We start from the raw sequence: 22,589 nt of genomic DNA on the forward strand, positions 1-22,589 counted from the left end.
GCTGTGCCCCTTATAATAGAACTTTCCTCTTGTGGATCCGTGCACTGCAAAGGTTGACTTTCTGCTGATTCTTGAAATACCTGCATGGTCTGCTACTAGAAAAATCTTTCCTCCTCCAACGATAATTATTGCACTAACGATGAAAGGGAGGGGGGAACAAAAGAGTGTATTTTTCTTTTTTAGCCAGAAGTCGGACCTGCTGTCGCCTGAAATACAGGTGCCACTTGGATAATTACAGCGATCTATAATGTGCTACAAACAAGGAACGAACAGTGAAGGTCATTTTTGTAACCTGGGCTTGTACATCCTTGAGAAAGGGATGGGTACGTCAAAGCGGTTTTCCTAAAGTCAGGTTCAGTGCATCGATCAGAACGGGTCTCGTATTGAATGTATTCCCCAGCCTGGGATTCCCAAGCTGAGAGACTCTTGGAGGTAAGTCCTAGACTGCATCCGTTGGACTCCGGCAGACAGCCCCCCACCGCCCCGTCCTCCTTTTCAGTCTGCGTGCGAGGGTCGTGAGGTGGAGGGGCTGAACGCTTCAGACAGTTAGTAGAAATTGATCTTGCTCGGGGGGCTTTTTCACCCAGGTGCCCAGGCCTGCTTTCTGGAATGCTTTATACAGCTGCTGCTTGACGGATTGGTGCGTGTGAGACACCAGCTTGGCCTCGCTGTATGTGGATGGCAACTCTCCATGGCTTGGGATCCGCGTGCTCAGCTGTGAAGGAGGAAGGGCGGAAGGGGGGGGGGGGAGATGAGAGAAAACGCAAATGAACAAAGAGGAGACACACTGGGTTCTTCAGCGGCTGCATATAATTAGAATCATAGAGTTGGAAGGGAGCTCCAGTCCAACCCCCTGCACAATGCAGGAAACTCACAAATACCTCCCCCTACACTCACAGGATCTTCATTGCTTTCAGATGGCCATGTGGCCTCTGTTTAAAAACCTCCAAGGAAGGAGAGCCCACCACCTCCTGAAGAAGCCTGTTCCACCGAGGAACTGCTCTAATGGTCAGGAAGTTCTTCCTAATGTTGAGCCAGAAACTCATTTAATTTCAACCCATTGGTTCTGGTCGTACCTTCTGGGGCCACAGAAAACAATTCCACACCATCCTCTATATGACAGCCTTTCAAGTACTTAAAGATGGTGATCATATCCCCTCTCAGCCACCTCCTCTCCAGGCTAAGCATGCCCGGCTCCTTCAACCTTTCTTCATGGGAATGGTTCCATCTACATTTCATAAGCTACAAGGAAAGAGCTTGACAGCTCAATATGTTTGCTTCTGGTTTGTGGTAACAAATGGGGGTGCAGGGAGGAGAGGAACTTGATAAGATATTGTTTCTGTTATGAAAACTTGGAGCCAGCCTACAAGAAAATAAACCCTTATTCTTATCAACCAACGAGTTGAAATTAAATCAAAAGAGTTACTGGCTCAACATCAGGAAGAACTTCCTGAACGTTAGAGTGGTTCCTCAGTGGAACAGGTTTCCTTGGTGGGCTCTCCTTCCTTGGAGGTTTTTAAACAGAGGCTAGATGGCCATCTGACAGCAATGAGGATCCTGTGAACTTAGGGGGAGGTATTTGTGAATTTCCTGCATTGTGCAGGGAGTTGGACTGGATGACCCTGGAGGTCCCTTCCAACTCTATTTTTTCTGTGATTCTGATCTCAAGAGGGATTTAATGAGAACAAAGCTAAGTCCTCACACTGGTTGGAGTGCGGTCAGGGAACACCGCTTATCAATTTCAACTGGATCGTATTCATTTCTGCACCTTCCTCCTAGCATGCCAAGGGGGCAACAAGTTAGGAACATCCTCTGTCCATCAAAATCAAAGCATCCTGCAAAGATGCAGAGTGAGACAGGGCCAGACTTCACAAAATGAATGATACATGTTGGATTGTGGGTATGTGACTGGACTTTCACTCAGAGATACTTGGGAGTTGGGGCCCATCTTAAAAAGTGTTTGCTCAGCGCTGCAAGGGGAGGGGAGAATGCGCTTCCAGCCCTCACTCCCCTTTTTGCCAGTTCCCTCACAGGGCTGAGTGAACAAGTGTTTTTAAGGGGAGTTCCTCCTGATGTACGTCTGATGTGAGTCTGATCATGCACCCGTGAACTGACATGTGTTGGGTATATCCTGAAATAATGCCCAGAGAGAGAACTCGAGTGGTGATTGACCCCTTTTCTGACCCCTTCTTCCTCTTGCTTTTAAACATCCATTCTGATGAAGAATTGGAGAGAATTCGTAAACTTGCAGAATGTGCTGGTATCATTCTTGTTAGTTTTCATGGAAGATGTTACATGGCTTCTGATTCTGGATTTTGCTTATAAATTATGTGCCCAATCTGGATTGCTTCCATATGTGAAGCTTTTAAAAAAAAAATTGAGAAAGAAGGGAAACTGAAATCTTGTAGATTTCTATTCAGGGGTATTGGTTGCTCTCCCTTCCTCAGAAATGCAGGGCTTTTTTTGTAGCAGGAACTCATTTGCATATTAGGCCACACCACCTGATGTAGCCAATCTTCCTGGAGCTTACAGCAGGCCCTGTACGAAGAGCCCTGTAAGCTCTTGGAGGACTGGCTACATCAGGGGTGTGTGGCCTAATATGCAAAGGAATTCCTGCTGCAAAAAAAGCCCTGCAGAAATGTATTCTAGTAGCAGTCTATTTAAAAGATTTTTTTCACGAATCTGGAGGGGGGGGTGCCTGTCAATTATTTTTAAAAGCTCAGAATTATACTGCAGCATCATACTCAAGTAAGGAAAAACCCTTGCAGTGTGAAATGTAGTGACGCTGACAATCCATTTTAAAAAGCAAATGTTTCCCAGAATAGTATGTGTGGATCTCATATCCTCTGCATCCCTTCCTCCAAAATCCATATTCTAATTCTTTGGGCATTTTTTTTACATGTAAGATGAATTTTAATATACACTGCATAATACACACTATAATATATACTGCATAATACACATTGACAGTGCTGTTGCGGTTGCCTTGATAAAGAATTTGGATTGTCAAAGGAAGTTTCTGCACAAAGGTTTTATTCTGGCTTGGCATACAAACTGGAATATTTTTTAAAATGTCTTTGCAATGTTGTCCTCTATTTGTCTGGCTTAGGGGTTTCCTCTTGCACTACCTTTTTTGAAACAGCACAGGGACAGTGCCATTGTAGGCTGTGTGGACAGGCAGTAGTGGTCTTGCCCACATCACCACCATTGTTGGTCTCTCCCCACCCCAGTCGCCATCCCCCCCTCCACCACCGTGCCCCCTTCTGTGCCACCAGAAGGCTGTTCTTATAGAATTAATTGGATGCTCCTAGAAGGCAACAGTGCAGTTATGCTGCTAATGATCAAGTGCTATGATTGGCTAGCTCCTCTGAGGCCACAAATGTCTACAAAAAACTGCTCTACAGACATTCCACAGCCATTGTGAATGCCTCTGCATCAGCAACGGTCATCAGAGATACACTGAAAATTGTCTTTTTTCTGTGCCACACAGAAAAAAGCCTCATTTGTTTTATTTTTAAAATTTATATCCCGTCTCTGCAACAGCAAATGATGCTCTGGATGGGTAACAGGGCTTTTTTTTGTAGCAGGAACTCCTTTGCATATTAGGCTACACCTCCCTGATGTAGCCAATCCTCCTGGAGCTTACAGGGTTCTTTTTACAGGGCCTACTGTAAGCTCTAGGAGGACTGGCTACATCAGGGGCCTGTGGCCTAATATGCAAAGGAGTCCCTGTTACACAAAAAGCCTTGGCTAACACCAATATAGAATGAAATGGTTTAAATACATTAAATACCTTATTACAGCTAATGTAATTTAAAACCAATCTAAATAAATGAAAATAAAATCAATAAAATATTTTAAAAATATCAGTATAAAAATCTGGAAGCCAAAAGAGTTGAAAACTAAAAGGCAGGAAATTACTGGGTCAGGTCAGAGACTGGTGGCTGATATAAACACAATCAGTTGAAAACCTGTTGAACAAGCTCAATTTTACATGCCCTGGGCTGGGCGGGAGTTCTCGCACTCTGGAGGTTTCCAATCCGCCAGCCCACATTTCCAATCCACAAGTGACGTCATCAAACCAGCAACGTTGCGCACCGGTCACTCTAGGCATTTCCGGGAAAACTCTATGGTTTCCCCCAGACACTTCAGCAATTTGGGAGGGAAAACTCTATGGTACAATAGGTCACGGAGGTACAATAGGTACTGGAGGCTGCGGGGGACTTGGCAACCCTATGCCCTGTGGAACCTAGCTTAGGTCCTGCAGGGCACAAGTTTCCTCTGACAAGGCACTCCACAAGTACGGCACCACCAATTACGGCAACCATCTTAGTTTCTGTGGCTCCACAGTTATAAACATTAGCAGCAACCTCAAAGAAATGGAGGCATTTGGGTTTTTACGAAAAGAATGCAGCAGTCTGAGGCTCCAGACAGGCTAGCCGATGTCAAGAAAAAGACCACAAGTAGCGCTTTCCCTCTTTCCCTTCAAATCTGTTACAATAAGAGAGAGTGAAATTATCTCTACTGTAGGGCAGTAATTCGGCATCCGGGATTTGCCCAGTGTGTATAGCTGAGGGCCTGGCTTCTTGAGTGGGAAAATGGCCAGCGAATGTTTAGAAATGAAACCCAGCGCTGCCTGCCAGAAACTGCCTTTTGAGACAAAGACACATGTCTGCAGACCAATAATCACTCTGGGCACCTGTGCCCCCAAGAAGAAAGAACTTTTTGTTTGGCAGGAGGATGAAATCGATGACCTCCTTCCTGACCTGCCAAAATCTAAGCGCAACAGAGCCAAGAGTGTGATGTTTCTGGACAGCAATTAAAAGTCTGGGGAATGTTGTAGAGTAGGTGAAAGTCTAAGCCCGCACTTACAAACCAGCGAATTGGCAACTTCTCCAGGCTGCATCTTTCACTACCCGTTTTGTCCTCTGCAACATACGACAGCGTACAAAAAGACGCACAAATGGTGTCAAATGAGAAAGGCACAGATGTGTATTATTTGCTCCTTCCCTCATGTACTTAGCAAAGAATACATGCGGGCCCCAGTCGTAATTGATGCAATCTCTGCGTATTTTGTACTTGAGTACAAAAGCTATAATTATGAATAATCACATTTGTATGCTCAGGGTAGCTTACCTTCTTTATATCCTCATGACAATCAGGTAAAATAAGCAAGGGGCTGGGGCTCTGGGGCAGAGTATCTGCTTGGCATGCAGATGGCCTCTGGTTCAATCCCTGGCATTTCCAGTTAAAAGGACCAGGTAGTAGGTGATGTGAAAGATGTCAGCCTGACACCCTGGAGAGCCCCTGCCCATCTGAGTAGATGATACTGGGCGATTTCCCACACAGCTTACCGAGGAGCGACGTCCCTCCTCACCGCGCAGCGTCTGCTCGGATTTCCCACCAACTGCTCCGCGGATTCAGGAAGTGCCGCACCTTTTGCGTCTCAAAGGGAAATCGCTAAAACCCTAGTTTACGTTAGCGACGCAAAAGGTCCGGCACTTTCTGAATCCGCGGAGCAGTTGGTGGGAAATCTGAGCAGATGCTGCGCGGTGAGGAGGTATTTCGCTCCTCGGTAAGCTGTGTGGGAAATCGCCCACTGAATTTGATGGACCAGTGACCTGAAGCAGTTTAAGGCAGTCTCATATGAGGAAAGTTAGGAGGAAAGATGGAGATTGGCATAAGACTGCCCTGTCTTCTTCTTGGCCAAGGAAGGATTAGAGCACAGGTTTCCTTGCAACATTTCCATTGTCCCATACTGGCTCTCTCATGCAGTCCTGAAAAGGGTGCATGAGAGACGGTGCATTTTCTCATAACCAAACCACCCTATGAAGCCAATACGTATGTTGCTTTTAACACTGTGCACTGAAGATGAACGACGGGAAGCAGGAAATGAATAACAGAAGAATCATAGCACAGCCGTGGATAGCACATGATGAAGGCATCAATGGACAGCTGCAGGCCTCATTGTGGGCAGGAGCTCACACGAGCAAGCTCTGAAACCTCTAAATTTTATTGTGCTCTTTCTTTCTTACCTCCCCCCTCCCCCAAATACTTGCTTCTGGGCTCCATTGTTCAGCCCCCCTGTGAGAATTTTGCTGAACTCTAAGATCTGACAAATTTTCTAATATGTCGCCCCCCCCCCCCAAAAAAAAATGGGAAAAGAACCAAAACATATAAAGCAGACAGATGGAAACCTTTATCATGCCACTGTGGCCCCACAGGAGAAAGTAGTTTCAAAAGTATGATGGGAGTAAGTTTTTCTTATGACCATTATAATTCAAGAAGCATTTTAAGGTAGATGCTGAGCTGATAGAATTTAATACACCTTCTGGTGATCTCAGGGGTGTGTGGCATATGCAAATGAGTTGTGCTAATGAGCTCCGGCACCTCTTTTTCTACAAAATGACCCCTGCAAGTACTTGACACTTATGTGTAATAATGTCAGAAGGGAAATGCACAAATATAAAGGGTTACATAGGAAGATCCCTTCTGTTGATTCTGACTGTCGGTTCGTCTGGGCTGGCACTGTCTGCTCTGATGGGCAGGATCTGCGGCAGGGAAAGTGCTTCCCCCAAATCCTTGGATGGAGCGCTTGAACTAGGGATCTTCTGCATGCCTCATTCGCATTCTCCCTGAGAGCTGTCTTTCTCCTAAACGGGAGCTGCATCAAGGGGGGAGGCGCAGGCTGCAACGTGTATGTACACTCCTACGCATTTCTCTTCTGACTTTAAAGTGGAAGGAGGATGCACTTACAATTCTACTTCTCGGTGCATAATGTATCCTCCAAAACCACCTTCCGTAATTTTAGAGTGGGTTGACGTGCACCTTGTGCAAATACTCTAGAGATTCAGGCACCATACTGTCTGCTTCATCAAGAATCTGAGGGTTTTCTTGTTCTTGAGAATCTATGTCAGGGGTGTCAAACATGCAGTCTGGGGACCGAATCAGGTGCCCAAGCAACTGGCTGTCATCTGCTTCCTTCTCTCTCTTGCTTCTTTCTGCATCGCAGCTTGCTTTGCCAGGCTTGCTCAATCGCACAGGAGCTACAGAGCAAAGCCTCTATTTTCTCCATTGACTGAGGCTCCTCCCTTGGGGAGGAGGGGGGAGGGATAGCTTGCTTTGCTAGGCTCTCTCAATTGCACAGCAGAGCTACTGAGCCAAACCTCTCTTCCTTCTATTGGCTGAGGCTCCTTCCCCTCCCTTGGGAAAGGAAGGAAAGAGCCAGAGTTTCCTTTGCCCAGTTCCCTGGATCACACAGGAGAGATACAAAGAAAGCACCTTTAAGACCAACGAGTGCTAATGTTCTAAGTATAATGTTTATAGCACCATAATGTTAATTTTAATATAACTTGTAAATTGTTTTTAATGATGATTTTATAAGTATAACTGTTGATGTATATTGTATTTTTATGTTGTAAGCCGCCCTGAGCCTGCCCTGGCGGGGAGGGCGGGATATAAATAAAAAGTATTATTATTATTATTATTATTATTACTAAGTATGTTTTATTTTAAGTTTTTTTCAGTCTTTACTTGTGTTTGTCTTTGTGCTTCATGAAGTTTATATCTCTGCTACCTAGCATTATATTTATGACACACATGGCCCAGCCTGACAAGGTCTCATTTATGTCAGATCTGGCCTGCATAACAAATGAATTTGATACCCCTGATCTATGGATTCTCAAGAACAAATGAACATATGAACAACATATGAAGCTGCCTTCTACTGAATCAGACCCTCAGTCCATCAAAGTCAGTCCTATCTACTCAGACTGGCAGTGGCTCTCCAGGGTCTCAAGCGGAGGTTTTTCATGCCTACTTGTCTGGACCCTTTTTAGTTGGAGATGCCGGGGATTGAACCTGGGACCTTCTGCTTACCATGCAGATGCTCTACCACTGAGCCACCATCCCTCCCCGATGTTTCCCCACTGAAGGTACGTGCCATCTCCCACTTTAAAATACATGTATGGGAGGGATCGGATAGCATTCCCCCCCCTCACCCCCAAAATGGGACAGATTGAAAAATATGCCCTTCCTGCTTGACGAGCACCACATGGATGCTGGAACCCGGTGGCTACAAGCCAGGAACGTCTAGTAGCAGCATGATGCTGTGACTGAGGTGCTTGCACCTTCTCCAGATCCAGCAGTCCTTACCTTTCCATAAAGCTTGGCCCAGCGTGTGTAAAACATGCGCTTGCAGAGGCGTGAAGGACTCCCACAGTTTCTTTTGCCTGTTGTAGCATTAATAACCTCAAGGTCTGTAGTGCTCAAGATCCAGTTCACGCTGAAACCAGGCGATTTCCCCGGCTGCCGCATCTCAGCATTACTCACACCTGTCCAGGGAGAAAGAACCCAAGAATTCAGATTGGTAAATGTGCAGGCAGCACCCCTTGCCCAGCCCTGGCTAATGTGGAATGGGGCTTTGGAGTGTATGGCTCCTGTATTCTGCCATTTTGACTGACCCTGGAACCACAAAGTTTGCCGTTTGAGGGAGCCAGCGGGGATCTGCAAGGAGTTGCGATGAAAGAGAAATGCCCTTGTCTTGGTTAACTTTTTTCTTTTCCCTTGTCACCATCTCCTTCCCTTGGTGTAGTGGTTAAGTGTGCGGACTCTTATCTGGGAGAACTGGGTTTGATTCCCCACTCCTCCACTTGCACCTGCTAGCATGGCCTTGGGTCAGCCATAGCTCTGGCAGAGGTTGTCCTTGAAAGGGCAGCTGCTGTGAGAGCCCTCTCCAGCCCCACCCACCTCACAGGGTGTCTGTAGTGGGGGAGGAAGGTAAAGGAGATTGTGAGCCGCTCTGAGACTCTTCGGAGTGGAGGACGCGATATAAATCCAATATCTTCTTCTTCACTGCCACGTCTATCCATCTCCTTATCCTGGACACTACTGTTGACATCTGTGCTGAACCTTGAGGCAGGCCCTTCCTGCATACTGTCATTCCCATGGCAACCTAAATGGTGTCCCAATGCCAGACACATTGCTTTTTCTTTGTCTGTGCTCAAGCACAGACATTGCTGGTAAGATTTTTCGATTTTTCCCTCCCCCATTTGCCTCCAAACTTATGGATTCTGTTGTGGCTGGTTCCTATTGCACAGGCTTTGCTAGCTGCACGGAGGCTAGCCCTTTGCAATTGCAACAATGAGGGGAATGTACCTTAGGTAGACCAGGCTTTTGGGGAGACCCAGGCAGAGTGTTCCCAGGGTCCAGCTACCCTCCTCTGCCCGCTAGCTGGCACTTGTGTCTTTCTTCCCTCTCACCCACTGGCACGCCTCCTACTTGCTTGCTTCCGTTGTCTGCTCACAAGCCCTCCCACTGCCCATGCTCACACAGCTGCCTGCATTTCCCCAGGGGCAGGACAGGGAGCACAGAGGGTGGAATACTAGCAAGTGAATGAGTAGAGGGGGGCTGGCAACGGTGGGTCCCGCTAGAAGCCTTGGGCCCTGACAGATGCCGCCCCCCCCCCAGGCCCATAACTACGGAGGGCCTGGCTGGTCTGTGTAAACCCCCCTTCCCTCTGTAGGGCCCCTCCATTCCCAGGCTATTTCTCTCCCCCACTCCCATGCACGTGAGGGACGGTGGCTCAGTGGTAGAGCATCTGCTTTGTAAGCAGAAGGTCCCAGGTTCAATCCCTGGCATCTCCAACTAAAAGGGGTCCAGGCAAATAGGCGTGAAAAACCTCAGGTTGAGACCCTGGAGAGCCGCTGCCAGTCTGAGTAGACAAGACTGACTTTGATAGACTGAGGGTCTGATTCAGTAGAAGGCAGCTTCATATGTACATATGAGAGAGAGAGAGCACAGGAGAGTGAGAGGAGGCAGCGACAGCAAAAGCAACAGAGAGAGAGAGAGTAGGAGTGAGAGAGCGACAACAAGAGAGAGAGAGAGAGAGAATGAGAGAGAGTAACTGCAAGTGAGAGAGCATAAGAGAGTGCATGTGTGTGTGAGAGAGAGCACAAGAGAGAGAGCTGGAGCCAGGTGGCTGGTTGCTGGAAGAAGCAGCCAAGCCCCACGGCCCCCTGCCCAAAATTTTATCCCCTGGGTCCCCCCACCCCAAAATTTCTGGCTTTGGGGCTGTGCCCTCCCTCAGGTTATGCTGACGCTGGCCCTGATGTATATCACATTGAGTGGTATTGTGCACTTAGCAGAGTAATAAGCAACATAGCACACATGTGTAATTGTCCTTAAGATGAAGAAGAAGAAGACGATGAAGATGAAGAAGATATTGGATTTATATCCCGCCCTCCACTCCGAAGAGTCTCAGAGCGGCTCACAATCTCCTTTACCTTCCTCCCCCACAACAGACACCCTGTGAGATGGGTGGGGCTGGAGAGGGCTCTCCCAGCAGCTGCCCTTTCAAGGACAACTCCTACCAGAGCTATGGCTGACCCAAGGCCATGCTAGCAGGTGCAAGTGGAGGAGTGGGGAATCAAACCCGGTTCTCCCAGATAAAAGTCCACACACTTAACCACTACACCAAACCGGCTCTCTTAAGAAAGTATACTAGAAAATAAGGAAGGGTTACATGGAGTTGAAGATAATAACAAAGTCCTGATTAGCTGCTTGTTTGTTTGCTAGAACTCCTATGGTATGTGGGGGAAAAGCCCCCCCCTTTTGTGTATGTGATTAACACCTCCTTTTTTCTGGCAGAAATAAATGCCTAACACCTAATTGGTTCTAAGCTATCCAGCTAAGAATTAGCATATACAAACAAACAGGTTAACTCTTTATCAAAGATTTCAGGTTTTCACGGCTGGTAACATCATTAGGGTTTGTAGAATCTTTCGGGCTCAAGTGCCGTGTTCTACTGAAGAAAGTTTTCCTTCCAGACGTTTTGTTCTCAGCTGCGGAGAACATCCTCAGTGGCGTTGCAGCGCCACTGAGGATGTTCTCCACAGCTGAGAACGAAACGTCTGGAAGGAAAACTTTCTCCAGTAGAACACGGCACTTGAGCCCGAAAGATTCTACAAACCCTAAAGGTTAACTCTTTCATGACTGAAGTGTGACATTTGCAATATCCCAACAACTGGAGATGCTGAGATGCTTTTTCGCACTGCAAACAGAAACTGGTTTTTAGAGGTTTCTGTTTGCTGCAAGAAAAAGCCGACGCTAGCTGCAGCCCTGGGGCAGATAGTGTGAAATCGGAAGGAAGCCCCGGTGAGAAGAGGAACGTGAGAGCGGCATAAGGTGAGCGGGAAATCGGTCTGAGAACTGGGAAAGAAGTGAGCAGTGACTCACGAAAGCTCATAACCCTGCCTTGAATTTTAATAGTCTTTAAGGTGTTGCTGGACTCTTGCTCTTTTCTACTGCAGCCATCCCATGTAAAGCACAATTCTGTTTCTGTCCTTATGGCATTTTGTCTTACATCATCGTAAAGAAAATGTCAGTGAGGAGATTGGATTCCTCTTCCGCCTTTTATGCTGTCCTTTCACACCTGACACCAAAGGATTTTTTAATGTGTATGTGGTTGCACATGGTAGCCACTGCAATATCACTTGACTTCTGATGGATTTACAGCATATTCCCGGATATAAACTGAAGGGGTCAAACTTCAGTTGATTCAACCCACCAACCGACCTCCCAGACATTGACGTGGGTGGTAGACTTAGTTGCTATGAACATATGTTTCATTTATGTTCTTAAGAAAATTTGTTTCATTGCAGTTGAACCTGTAAAGGTTTCCCAGTAGGACACATTTGTCATCCATTTAACTATCGTGACAAATTATCAACTGGAACATGCCCTGCCAACTTGTGAATGTTACTCCTATATAGCCAGGTGGCTCTGATTTCCTCGTGGCTGTGCTTAGGCTTTCACCCTTGGTCCTTAGGTGTTTCCTGGACAGAGTAATTAGAAACAGTGTTTCCTACTGTTTTATCAGATACTTCTAAACAGACCTTTTCTGTAACATACCAATATAATTGGATTCAATTGACATGGTGACACCTGGGGGTACAAATCCCACAGCTCACTTCTTCAGATACTTCTTCAGCAGTGACTCACAAAAAGCTCCTACCCTGCCACAAATTTTTGCTAGTCCTTAAGTCGCTGCTGGACTCTTGCTCTTTTCTACTGCTACTGACAGACCAGCAAAGCTACCCATCGTAATGGGATTGCTGCTGAAACCTATGGCTCTGTGTTCAGTTCTCCAGCCTCTCCCTGGAATATTTAAGCATACTGACTCATGTTGTGCAGCTCCCTGAAAAGCAATGATGTGGAGTGGAACAGGGAAACATGCAGGGCTTTTTTGTAGCAGGAATTCCTTTGCATATTAGGCCACACACCCCTGATGCAGCCAATCCTCCAAGAGCTTACAGGGCTCTTAGTACAGGGCCGACTGTATGCTCCAGGAGAGTTGGTTACATCAGGGGGTGTGGCCAAATATGCAAAGGCGTTGCTGCTAAGAAAGCCCTGGAAACATGCAGCATGGGGCATAGCAAAGGTAAAGGTAGTCCTCTGTGCAAGCACCGAGTTGTTACCAAACCATGGGATGACGACACATCATGACGTTTTCTTGGCAGACTTTTGATGGGGTGGTTTGCCATTGCCTTCCCCAGTTATCTACATTTTCCTCCCAGCAATCTGGGTACTCATTTTATCGACCTCGGAAGGATGGAAGGCTGAGTCAACCTTGTGCTGGCTATCTGAACCCAGCTTCTGCTAGGATCAAACTCAGGTCGTGAGCAGAGCTTAGGACTGAAGTACTGCAGCTTACCACTCTGTGGTACCTAGATGTTATAATTAAAAAGGAAGAATGCTACACGGGGCTGTCATTTTTAGAGGCAGCCTCGAGTGAGAATAACGCTTTCTAATTTTCATATGTGAAACCACCATTAGTCCACTTCCTATCTGCACAGGGATGCCATCATCGGTTCCCTGACTCCTCCTCTCGCCTTCCATGGGTTCCCAAGCCATGCAGTAAAGCTCTTTCATGGTACTTAAATTAGGCCTTTAAGCTGATGTACTTAAGCACATAACTGAATGGGAAATTGGTTTAAATCCGTTCATAAGTAAATTTTATGATCCGATGCTCTAGTTGGGTTTTAACACTTATAAAAGCCCTTGGCTGAGAGCTGATATACCTGCAAACGCCAAGTCTAGTGGATAATGATTGCTTCCAATTATATGGCCTTTATGGTTAGCCAAAGATATGTTTAACTATGCTTAATGGTGCAAGCCGCTTTTAAAAAACTCTAGTAGGACTCAGTCATAGGATAAGCCACTGTAAAGGTCCGATTCACACAGCGCCATGTGTGACCATTTGCGTGAGCAACGATCCTACTGTGACTGGGCAATATTAACCATGCTCAGCTCAGCCAGGCTTTTCTCTCAGTTTGCCCTGGAAAGGGTAGAGCCATCCAAAGGTTTACTACTCAATGTGGCCTCCATATGGCTGTGTTTTTTAAGATGGTTCTTCCAGGGTAGCAGCTTGAATCTGTGGATTGGGCCCATCCAATGCCTTTCTAGTCAAGTTCTTACTGAGGTGGTAAATCCATATTTGAGCTGTACTAATTTAAAGCCCCATGGTGCAGAGTGGTAAAGCTGCAGTACTGCAGTCCTAAGCTCTGCTCACGACCTGAGTTCCCAGTGGAAGCTGAGTTCAGGTTGCCGGCTCGAGGTTGATACAGCCTTCCATCCTTCTGAGGTCGGTAAAACGAGTCCCCAGCTTGCTGGGGGGAAAGTGTAGATGACTGGAGAAGGCAATGGCAAACCACCCGTAAAAAAGTCTGTCGTGAAAACGTCCTGATGTGACATCACCTCATGGGTCAGTCTTACAGTAATGACTTGGTGCTTACACGGAGGACTAACTTTACCTTTTTTTTTAATGTTCTATTTTGAAGAGCATAGAAGGGCTGGTGAGGATGGATGCCCTTTCCTCCCATTCTGTGTTCACAAGTTAACTCCTCCCCCCCATAGCTACATTTAGTTCTACCCGAAAGGGGGCTACCTAATTGTCAATAATAGAGTCAGCCCCGTGGTGCAGAGTGGTAAAGCTGCAGTACTGCAGTCCTAAGCTCTGCTCACGACCTGAGTTCGATCCCAGCGGAAGCTGGTTCAGGTAGCTGGCTTGAGGTTGACTCAGCCTTCCATCCTTTCGAAGTCGGTAAAATGAGTACCCAGCTTGCTGGGGGGGGGGGGAGTGTAGATGACTGGGGAAGGCAATGGCAAACCACCCTGTAAAAAGTCTGCTGTGAAAATGGTGTGAAAGCAATGTCACCCCAGAGTCGGAAATGACTGGTGCTTGCACAGGGGACTACCTTTACCTTTTTATTAAAAAAAATTTTTTTTGGGGGGGGGGTGTCTTGCAAACTGAATGCTGCTCTATTCAAAAAACAAAAGGTACAAAAAAAAGCCTGGGGAAGAGTGTTCTAGATGTCAGGGAGAAAGGTTGGTCTAGAATCCTTCTTCTTGACATCAAGTTTCTATTCATATGTCAGTGGAAAGTTTTGTGTGGAAGAACACTACATCACGTCCCCGCTGCCCCCATAGTATGAGGTAGCACAGGCCAGGGTACAGGCTTAATGAGGATTATAAATGAATGGAATTAAATTAAATCAGTGGAGCAAAACAAAAACACTGAAACCGTAGATTCAAAATGGACTAGAGGAAATACTTCTTTACTCAACGAGTGATGAACACGTGGAATTTGCTGCTAAAGCATGGAGTGATGGCCATGGGCATAGACAGCTTAAAAAGGGCATTCAATATATTCATAGAGGACAGGTCAGTCAGTGACTACCAGTCATGGTGATAAAGGGAAACTCAACATCCAAAAGCAGTAACCCTTTGCATATCAGTGCCAGGAGGTAACAATATGCCCTGTTGTTGGCCCTTTAGAGTTAGGTGACAGCTGGCAACCTCCTGCTATTCTAACTGACCTCCAGGCAACAGAGGTCAGCTCACCTGGAGAAAATGGCTGCTTTGAAAGATGGAATAGATGGCATTGTAGCCCCTCTCCAAACCTTGCCCCCCTCAGGCGCCATCCTCAAAATCTCCAGGTATTTTCTGACCTGGAGCTGCAAACTGGACACACTTTTGAGCAGCTGATGGATGCTGGACTAGATAGATTACTGGTATTACCTGGGCTGCTAGCTTTGCCTTCGAAAATTCCCTAGGAAGAGTGGGGTTTGGTGAAGGGCGAGAGAGAGACATTAGCACTGTATATTGCCATGAAGTCTACCCTCCAAAGCAGCCATTTTCTCCAAGGGGACTGATCTCTGTAGTCTGGAGATCAGTTGTAATTCTGAAGGATCTTCAGCCTCCACCCTGGTTTGGTCCAGCAAGATTCTTATGTTCTCAACTCCTTTTACTACTTCAAGTCTTCTGATTAGGGCTTCTTTTCTGGCAAACGAGGTACCGGAACTCTCAAGAGGGTAATGGAGAGACACATGGGTGCCCCTCCTGAACTTTTAAATGTTTTTTGATAATTTTGTTTCCACAAAGAGGTTCCGAAACTCCATTCCGCCATGTTCCGCCAGGAAAAAAGGTCCTGCTTTTGAGTGACCATTTGGTCATCTACAAAGCTCATGGATTTATGGAAGACAAAAGGAAGCCAGCATGCAGCAATGGTTTGAGTGTCAGACGAGAATCTAGAAAACCCAGATTCAAATCCCTTCTCTGCCATGGAAACTTGCTGGGTGACCTTAGGTCAATCACTCTTTCTCTTTCAGCTTAAACTACCTCACAGTGTGGACAGGATAAAATGGAGGAGGGAATAAAAAGGTTGTAAGCTGCTTTGAGTCCTCAATGAGGAGAAAAACAGGGTCTGAATAATAAATATACAACATCCCACAAAATACATCCCAAAACAGCTGCCAGATCATGTTTCATTTTCTTAAATACTGAGGGAAAGAAAGACATGAGGACTCAACAATGTGGACTGGCTCAGTCCAATAGCTATACAGTCATGGAACTCATCAGAAATTGCGCTGGTAATACGAAGTTAGGTCATGTCAAATGACTAGTGACAACTATCAGATCAGAAAGCACTTCAATCCCACCCTTCAATGTTGTCCTTGGTGGTTTAAAGTGCTGTAAAGCCACAGGCAAGCTCTCATGGTGTTTTCAAGGCAAAATATGTATAGAGGTGGTTTGCCATTGCCTGCCTCTGCATAGCGACCCTGGTCTTCCTTGGTGGTCTCCCATCCAAATATTAATCAGGTCTGACCCTGTTTGGCTTCCAAGATCTGATAAGACTGGGCTAGCCTGGGCCATTCAGGTCAGGACAATGCTGTCCTCTGAGAGTAAATATTTCACAATGAACATTCCTGGTACTGAAATTCTCCCTTGAGAGAACAGCCATCCCAATCAGAAACAGAGACCAGGAAGTTTCAAACTAGAGCACAGAATGCACTGCTGTCAGCAACAGAACTACTTTGAACTACCGAAGGGACGCTGTAAAGTTCCAAGGCAGAGCTCCTGCAGCGGCAGTAGTGAGAAAGCGAGAGGTTTTGTTTCCAAGCAAGTGTGTCTTTATGCTTACCGCTCAGGAACAGCTGATTGCGCCGGTAGGAAGTTGGCAGCTGACCAACGTCTTCTAGTCTATGGCTCATTACCCGTGAAAGGTGACCAGTGTGCGAGAGGCTTCCCACGACGATGCTGTGCAAATACACCGGCTCAATGAAGTAGCTAAGGAGAGCGCCTTGCAACCCGAGGACATTCCATCTGGAAAAGAAACGCAACAGTAGAAGGCAAGTGAGTAACTCTGAGGGTGACAAAACAAGGTAGGTCATTAGGAGAAGTCACTGGGTTTTCTTTTTAATTTGCATTTCCCCAGGCAGAGATATTGGCTAACTTGAACTGCAGTGATGGGATTTCTTTTTTTTTTTTTGGCAGAGTAAGGAGATTCCTTCAGGGATGGCAAAAAGAGGGTTAGGACACGTGTTCCCTCTAAGCTGAGCTGGTGTGAGCTAACTCACAGATTTTTAGCCTCTGGCTCACAAATTTTCATCTTAGCTCAGGAAAAATGGTCCCAGAGCAAACTAATCTATGCAGTAGCTCACAACTTTAATGCCAGTAGCTCACAAAGTAGAATTTTTGCTTACAAGGATTCCACAGCTTAGAGGGAATATTGCCCCAGGACATGACTGTTGTGTAGCATTCATCTTGGTGGATCACAAATTGTAAGGGCTTGGGGTAGCAGCCTGTCTCTCCCATTCTCAGGAACGTACATGGCAACACAACATTGTCCTAGTCCTAAACACAAGAAACCCCTGGCTTAAAGTTAACATGGCTTAAAATTCTGCAGGACTCTGATGCACCCATAAGAGATTTTAAATGATGGTTTAAAACAATTTTATTGGTAACATATGGTAATAAATCTATTTCTTACATCTTTAATAATTTCTTTTATCTATCCCATATATTACTTTCTACCCACCCCTCCCCCCATTACTTGACCCCCGCCGGTGTTATTTACTTCAAATGCTAATATTTAAAGGTACCCTTAACTATTAAAACAAAAATTTATATTCTTCTTTCTAAAACTTAATCATTATCAAAAATTGTCCAATGTCCTTTTACTTTCCACTCTTTTTCTACATATCTTCTAAACTTTTTCCACTCAGTCTTAAAAACTTCTAAATCATAGTCTCTTAATATTCTTGTTAATTTGTCCATTTCACTCCATGTCATAACTTTTATAATCCAATCCCATTTCTCTGGTATTTTTTCTTGCTTCCACAACTGCGCATATAATGTCCTAGCAGCTGAAAGCAAGTACCAAATTACAGTTCTATCTTCTTTTGGAAATTTTTCCATTTGTAATCCCAACAGAAAAGTCTCTGCAACTTTCTTAAATTCATATCCCAAGATCTTAGAAATTTCTTGCTGAATCATCTGCCAATACTTTTTTGCTCTTTCACAAGTCTACCACATATGGTAGAAAGAACCTTGATGTTTTTTACATTTCCAACATCTGTCTGGCATCTTATTTTTCATCTTTGCCAATTTTTTTAGGAGTCGTATACCATCTATACATCATTTTAAAGCAGTTTCTTTAATACTATGACACGTCGAAAGCTTCATAGAATTCTTCCACAAGTATTCCCAAGTTTCCATCTGTATTTCTTTATTTACATTAATTGCCCATTTAATCATTTGCGATTTCACTACTTCATCTTCCATAGACCATTTTAAAAGTAATTTATATATTTTTGAAATTAATTTTTCATTATCTCCAAGCAGAACTTTTTCCATTTCTGTTTGTTCTTTTCTTATTCCTTCAGTTTTGATATCATTATCCACCAAACTCTTTATTTGCTGCATTTGGAACCAATCATATTTATTATTCAACTCTTCAGCAGTTTTCAATTCTATTTTGCCACTTTGTATTTTTAATAATTGATTATATGACAACCACTTTTCTTCACCTATCTCAGCCGTTATTTTTATTACTTCAGCTGGCACTATACATAACGGTCTTCTCTCATCTCCATATTTTTTTTATTTTATCCATGTATTTAGCAAATTATTTCTTATAAAATGGTGAGAGAAAAAACCGTCCATCTTTTTACCATAATACAAATATGCGTGCCAGCCAAATTTATTTCCGTGACCTTCCAGCACTAAGAGTTTTTTGTTTAACAGCGTTATCCATTCTTTTATCCACACTAAACAAACTGCTTCTTGATATAATTTTAAATTCGGTAGTTGAAATCCACCTCTCTCTTTTGCATCTGTCAAAATTTTCATTTTGATCCTTGGTTTCTTCCCAGCCCACACAAATTCTGAAATTTTTCTTCGCCATTTATCAAATTGTTTACTATCTTTCACAATGGGAATAGTTTGAAACAAATACATTATTCTTGGCAGAATATTCATTTTAATTGCAGCTATTCTACCTAGCAATGACAAATTAAGTTTATTCCATTTTAACATATCTTCATCCATTTTACGCCATAGCTTCTCATAATTATTTTTAAACAGATCAATATTCTTCATTGTTATCTCCACATCCAAATATTTTACCTTGGAGGTAACTTCACAGTCCGTTAGTCTCTGCAATTCTTGTTGCTTATTTATTTGCATATTTTTACATAGAAGTTTTGATTTTTCTTTATTAATACATAGTCTCGCCAACTCCCCATATTCTTGTATTTTAGCTAACAACAAAGGTGTTACTTGTATGGGGTTTTCATTTATAAACATTATATCATCTGCAAATGCTCTATATTTGTAAGTAAATCCTTTTATTTTTAATCCTTCTATTTCTTTATCTTCTTGGATCTGCATCAGTAATATTTCAAGAGTCATTATAAACAACAGTGGAGAAAGTAGACAACCTTGTCTTGTATCTTTACTAATTATCATGTCTTCTGTAAGATCAGCATTTATACATAACCTAGCACGTTGTTCAGTATATATTGCTTTTATCATTCTTATAAAGCTTTCTCCCAGCTCCATTTTCTCCATTACAGCAAACATAAAATCCCAATTTAAATTGTCAAATGCTTTCTCTCAGTCCACAAAGAATAATGCTACTTCCTTTTCTGGATGTCTTTCATAATATTCTACAATATTTACAACAGTTCTAATATTGTCTCTTATTTGCCTTTTGGGAAGAAACCCCACTTGATCTTCCTTTATAAAATTTATCAAATGTTGTTTAAGCCGTTCTGCCAAGATTCTTGTATATATTTTATAGTCATTGTTTAATAGCGAAATTGGTCTGTAATTTTTTACATTTGTGACATCTCTATCTTCCTTTGGTATCAACGAAATAACAGCTTCCTTCCATGTATTTAGTATTTTCCCTTTTATTCTTATCATGTTCATCAACTTCTGCAATTTTGGTATTAACTCATCTTTAAAGGTTTTAAAATATTTAGCTGTATATCCATCTGGCCCAGGTGCCTTTCCATTTTCCATTGCATTAATTGCTGCTTCAATTTCTATTTTTTTCAATTGGATCATTCAAAACTTTTCACATATTTTCTGTTAAGGGTTCTATTTTTATCTTTTGTAGATACTCATCCAACTTTTCTTTATTTTAACACCTTTAAACAACTTGGTATAATACTTGAAAAATTCTCTTTTTATTCCCTCTTGGTTAACCACCTCTCTTCCATCTACCACAATTTTATTAATAATTTTATTTTCTCTCTTTTTCTTCAGTTGCCAAGCCAAATACTTTCCAGGTTTATTTGCTCCCTCAAAAGATTTCTGCTGCAGTCTTTTCAAATTCCACTCGAATTCTTTATTTAACAAATGTCTCATTTGCATTTGTAATATTGTAATTTCCCTTATAATTTTCTTTTCCCCTGGCCTTTTTCTCAACTCCCCTTCTATTTTCTTTATTTTGAATGTCCAATAGCTGTTTTTCTTTTGCTCTCTTATCTTTATTATTCAAAGTAATCAATATTCCTCTCATTACTGCTTTATAGGCATCCCAGACCGTCTGAAATTCTATATCCTCTTTGTCATTCATTTGAAAGAAAGCTTTAGTTTCATTTTCTAGGTATGTCACTATTTCTTTATTCTGTAGTAAATCTTCATTCATTCTCCATCTTCTCAGACGATTTTGTAATCCACATTATTGGGTTATGGTCAGCCCCAATTTTAGGTAAAATCTCTATTTTCCTTGTTGTAAGACCTAAATCTTTAGTGCCCCACAACATGTCAATTCTGGAAAAGGTTTTATGCCTTGCTGAAAAAAAGGTATAATCCCACACTTCAGGGTTAAATTTCCTCCATATGTCCTCTAAATTTTCTTGTTTGACCAATTCAAAAAAAGACTTTGGCAATTTTCTTTTTATTATTATTTCCCCCCCCAGACCTATCCAATGAGTTCTTAATTGTTCCATTAAAGTCTCCCATTATCAAAACTTGGTCATAAGTCAGTTCATCAAATTGTTGTATAATATCTTTTTTAAAAAAGCATCCTTTGTACCATTAGGCACATACAGTTCCAATAACAACGGGTTTTTTGCATTTAATATTATTTCTACTGCTACAAATCTTCCATCTTTATCTTTAAACACTAATTTTGGCTCCAATTCTTGTTTAATATAAAAAACCACTCCCCTTTCCTTCTGTTCAGCCAATGAAAAAAATTCTAACCCCAATTGTTTATTCCGTAAAAATTTGTAATTTTTTTGTTTAATGTGCACTTCTTTTAAACAAACTATATCGCAATTTTGTTTTTTAATCCAATGAAACGTTGCCATTCTTTTTTGTGGTAAATTTAGTCCATTTACATTCCAAGACAATAATTTGTAATCCATCATGGTGCAAATTCTTTATGTTTTTTATAAAATCTATGCAGTTCCTGTACATTCGTAATTGTGATTCTTTTCCCCTGAAGTTCAAAGCTCAAACCTTCAGGTATTATCCATGTAAACCTCATTTCATTGTCCTGCAATTTTTCTGTCAGTTTTTTATATGTTCTTCTATAATTTATCACTTGCCTTGGCAACTCCTTCATAATTCTTACTCTGCTGCCTCCCACTATCAATGTCTTTTCAAAGTTTTTATTCATTATCTTTCCCAGCATTTCTTTTGTCATGTATCTTATGACAACATCTCTTGGTAAGTTATTTTTCTTGGCATAGAGTGAGTTCACTTTATACATATAGTCATAGATTTTTTTAGTCTCTTCAGGATCTTCCTCTAAAAATTCTGCAATTATTTTTATTATATATTATTTCAAGTCACCATCTTCCTTTTCAGGTACTCCTCTCAGACATATCTGAGTCTCCATCAATTTGCAGTCATGGATTGTCACGTTTTCTTGTACTTTCAACAAGGTGGAGTCATGTACTTTCATTCTCCCTTCTACCTCCTGCACTTTCTTAGATGTTTCCTCTGTCTCCTTTCTGAGATCTTCCATATCTTTTTAAATCTCTTCTATAATTTCTTTTTTTGATGCAGTTATCATCTCTTTCATGCCTTTCATCATTCTGGCCTCCATTACCTCTAATTGATCCTGCATTTTCTCCAATGAAGTAGCCCTTGTACGGGTTTGCTTGTGTTCTGACATTTAAAAACACCAAAAATTTTGATCTCACCAATTTCAAATTTAACTATCAGGTTTAAAAGATTAGAGTTTGCTTTTTACAACAAACCTAATTTCGCCGTCCTCAGAGCTTCCCAAACCGGGATATTAATTTTTTTAAATTTTAAATCCTTCAAAATGGCGGTCGCGATTTTTTGCTTCTCTCTGAAAATTTTTCTCTTTTTCTTTTAAAGGCTTTTAAAGTCCATTATAAACAATATGTCCAATAGTATTTATCTTCTTGTCATCATCTCAATTAATTGCAACAATTTTTAATGTCCTGAACACTTCAAAATCATTATTTTAATTTTGACCTCCTTGCAATGGCTGACGATGTTTTTCAATGGTATTATAATCCTAGAGTAGGCTTTTCATCCGCTACTTCCCGCTTTACTTGCCACCAAATCTTGTTTTCACTGGTAAAGAGATCTCACGATACTTGACGTACTTCCTGTGTTGATTGTATATGCTGGAGGTCTGTGACGATGGTGCTCTTTTTTCAAAACCACAAGTAGACCAAACAATAAATTCCTTTCCACTTTTTAGCATTGTCCTTTAAATTTACAAAGTCCAAATTTCACCTCTTCCTCCCTTCTTT

The 22,589-nt window shown here is 42.8% G+C and overlaps 1 protein-coding gene and 1 non-coding gene across 3 annotated transcripts in view; one reads left to right on the forward strand and one right to left on the reverse strand.

Moving 5' to 3' along the window:
• Positions 1–487: 487 nt before the first annotated feature.
• The window catches only part of ADARB2 (adenosine deaminase RNA specific B2 (inactive)), a 568,510-nt gene continuing 546,408 nt past the window's right edge, over positions 488–22,589 (reverse strand). For both annotated transcript variants that reach the window (XM_060248094.1, XM_060248093.1), the window contains 3 exons: positions 16,481–16,662; positions 8,155–8,333; positions 488–715 (listed from right to left, as the gene is read on the reverse strand). In XM_060248094.1, coding sequence (XP_060104077.1) covers positions 539–715; positions 8,155–8,333; positions 16,481–16,662 — 538 coding nt within the window. In that variant the 3' untranslated portion in view covers positions 488–538. The remainder of the gene's footprint in view (positions 716–8,154; positions 8,334–16,480; positions 16,663–22,589) is intronic.
• TRNAT-UGU (transfer RNA threonine (anticodon UGU)) lies at positions 9,578–9,644 on the forward strand. The gene has a single exon. It is a non-coding gene; the product is annotated as a tRNA-Thr (tRNA).

This window comes from Heteronotia binoei, chromosome 10, assembly GCF_032191835.1.
Source record: "Heteronotia binoei isolate CCM8104 ecotype False Entrance Well chromosome 10, APGP_CSIRO_Hbin_v1, whole genome shotgun sequence".
Classification (NCBI taxonomy): Eukaryota; Metazoa; Chordata; class Lepidosauria; order Squamata; family Gekkonidae; genus Heteronotia; species Heteronotia binoei.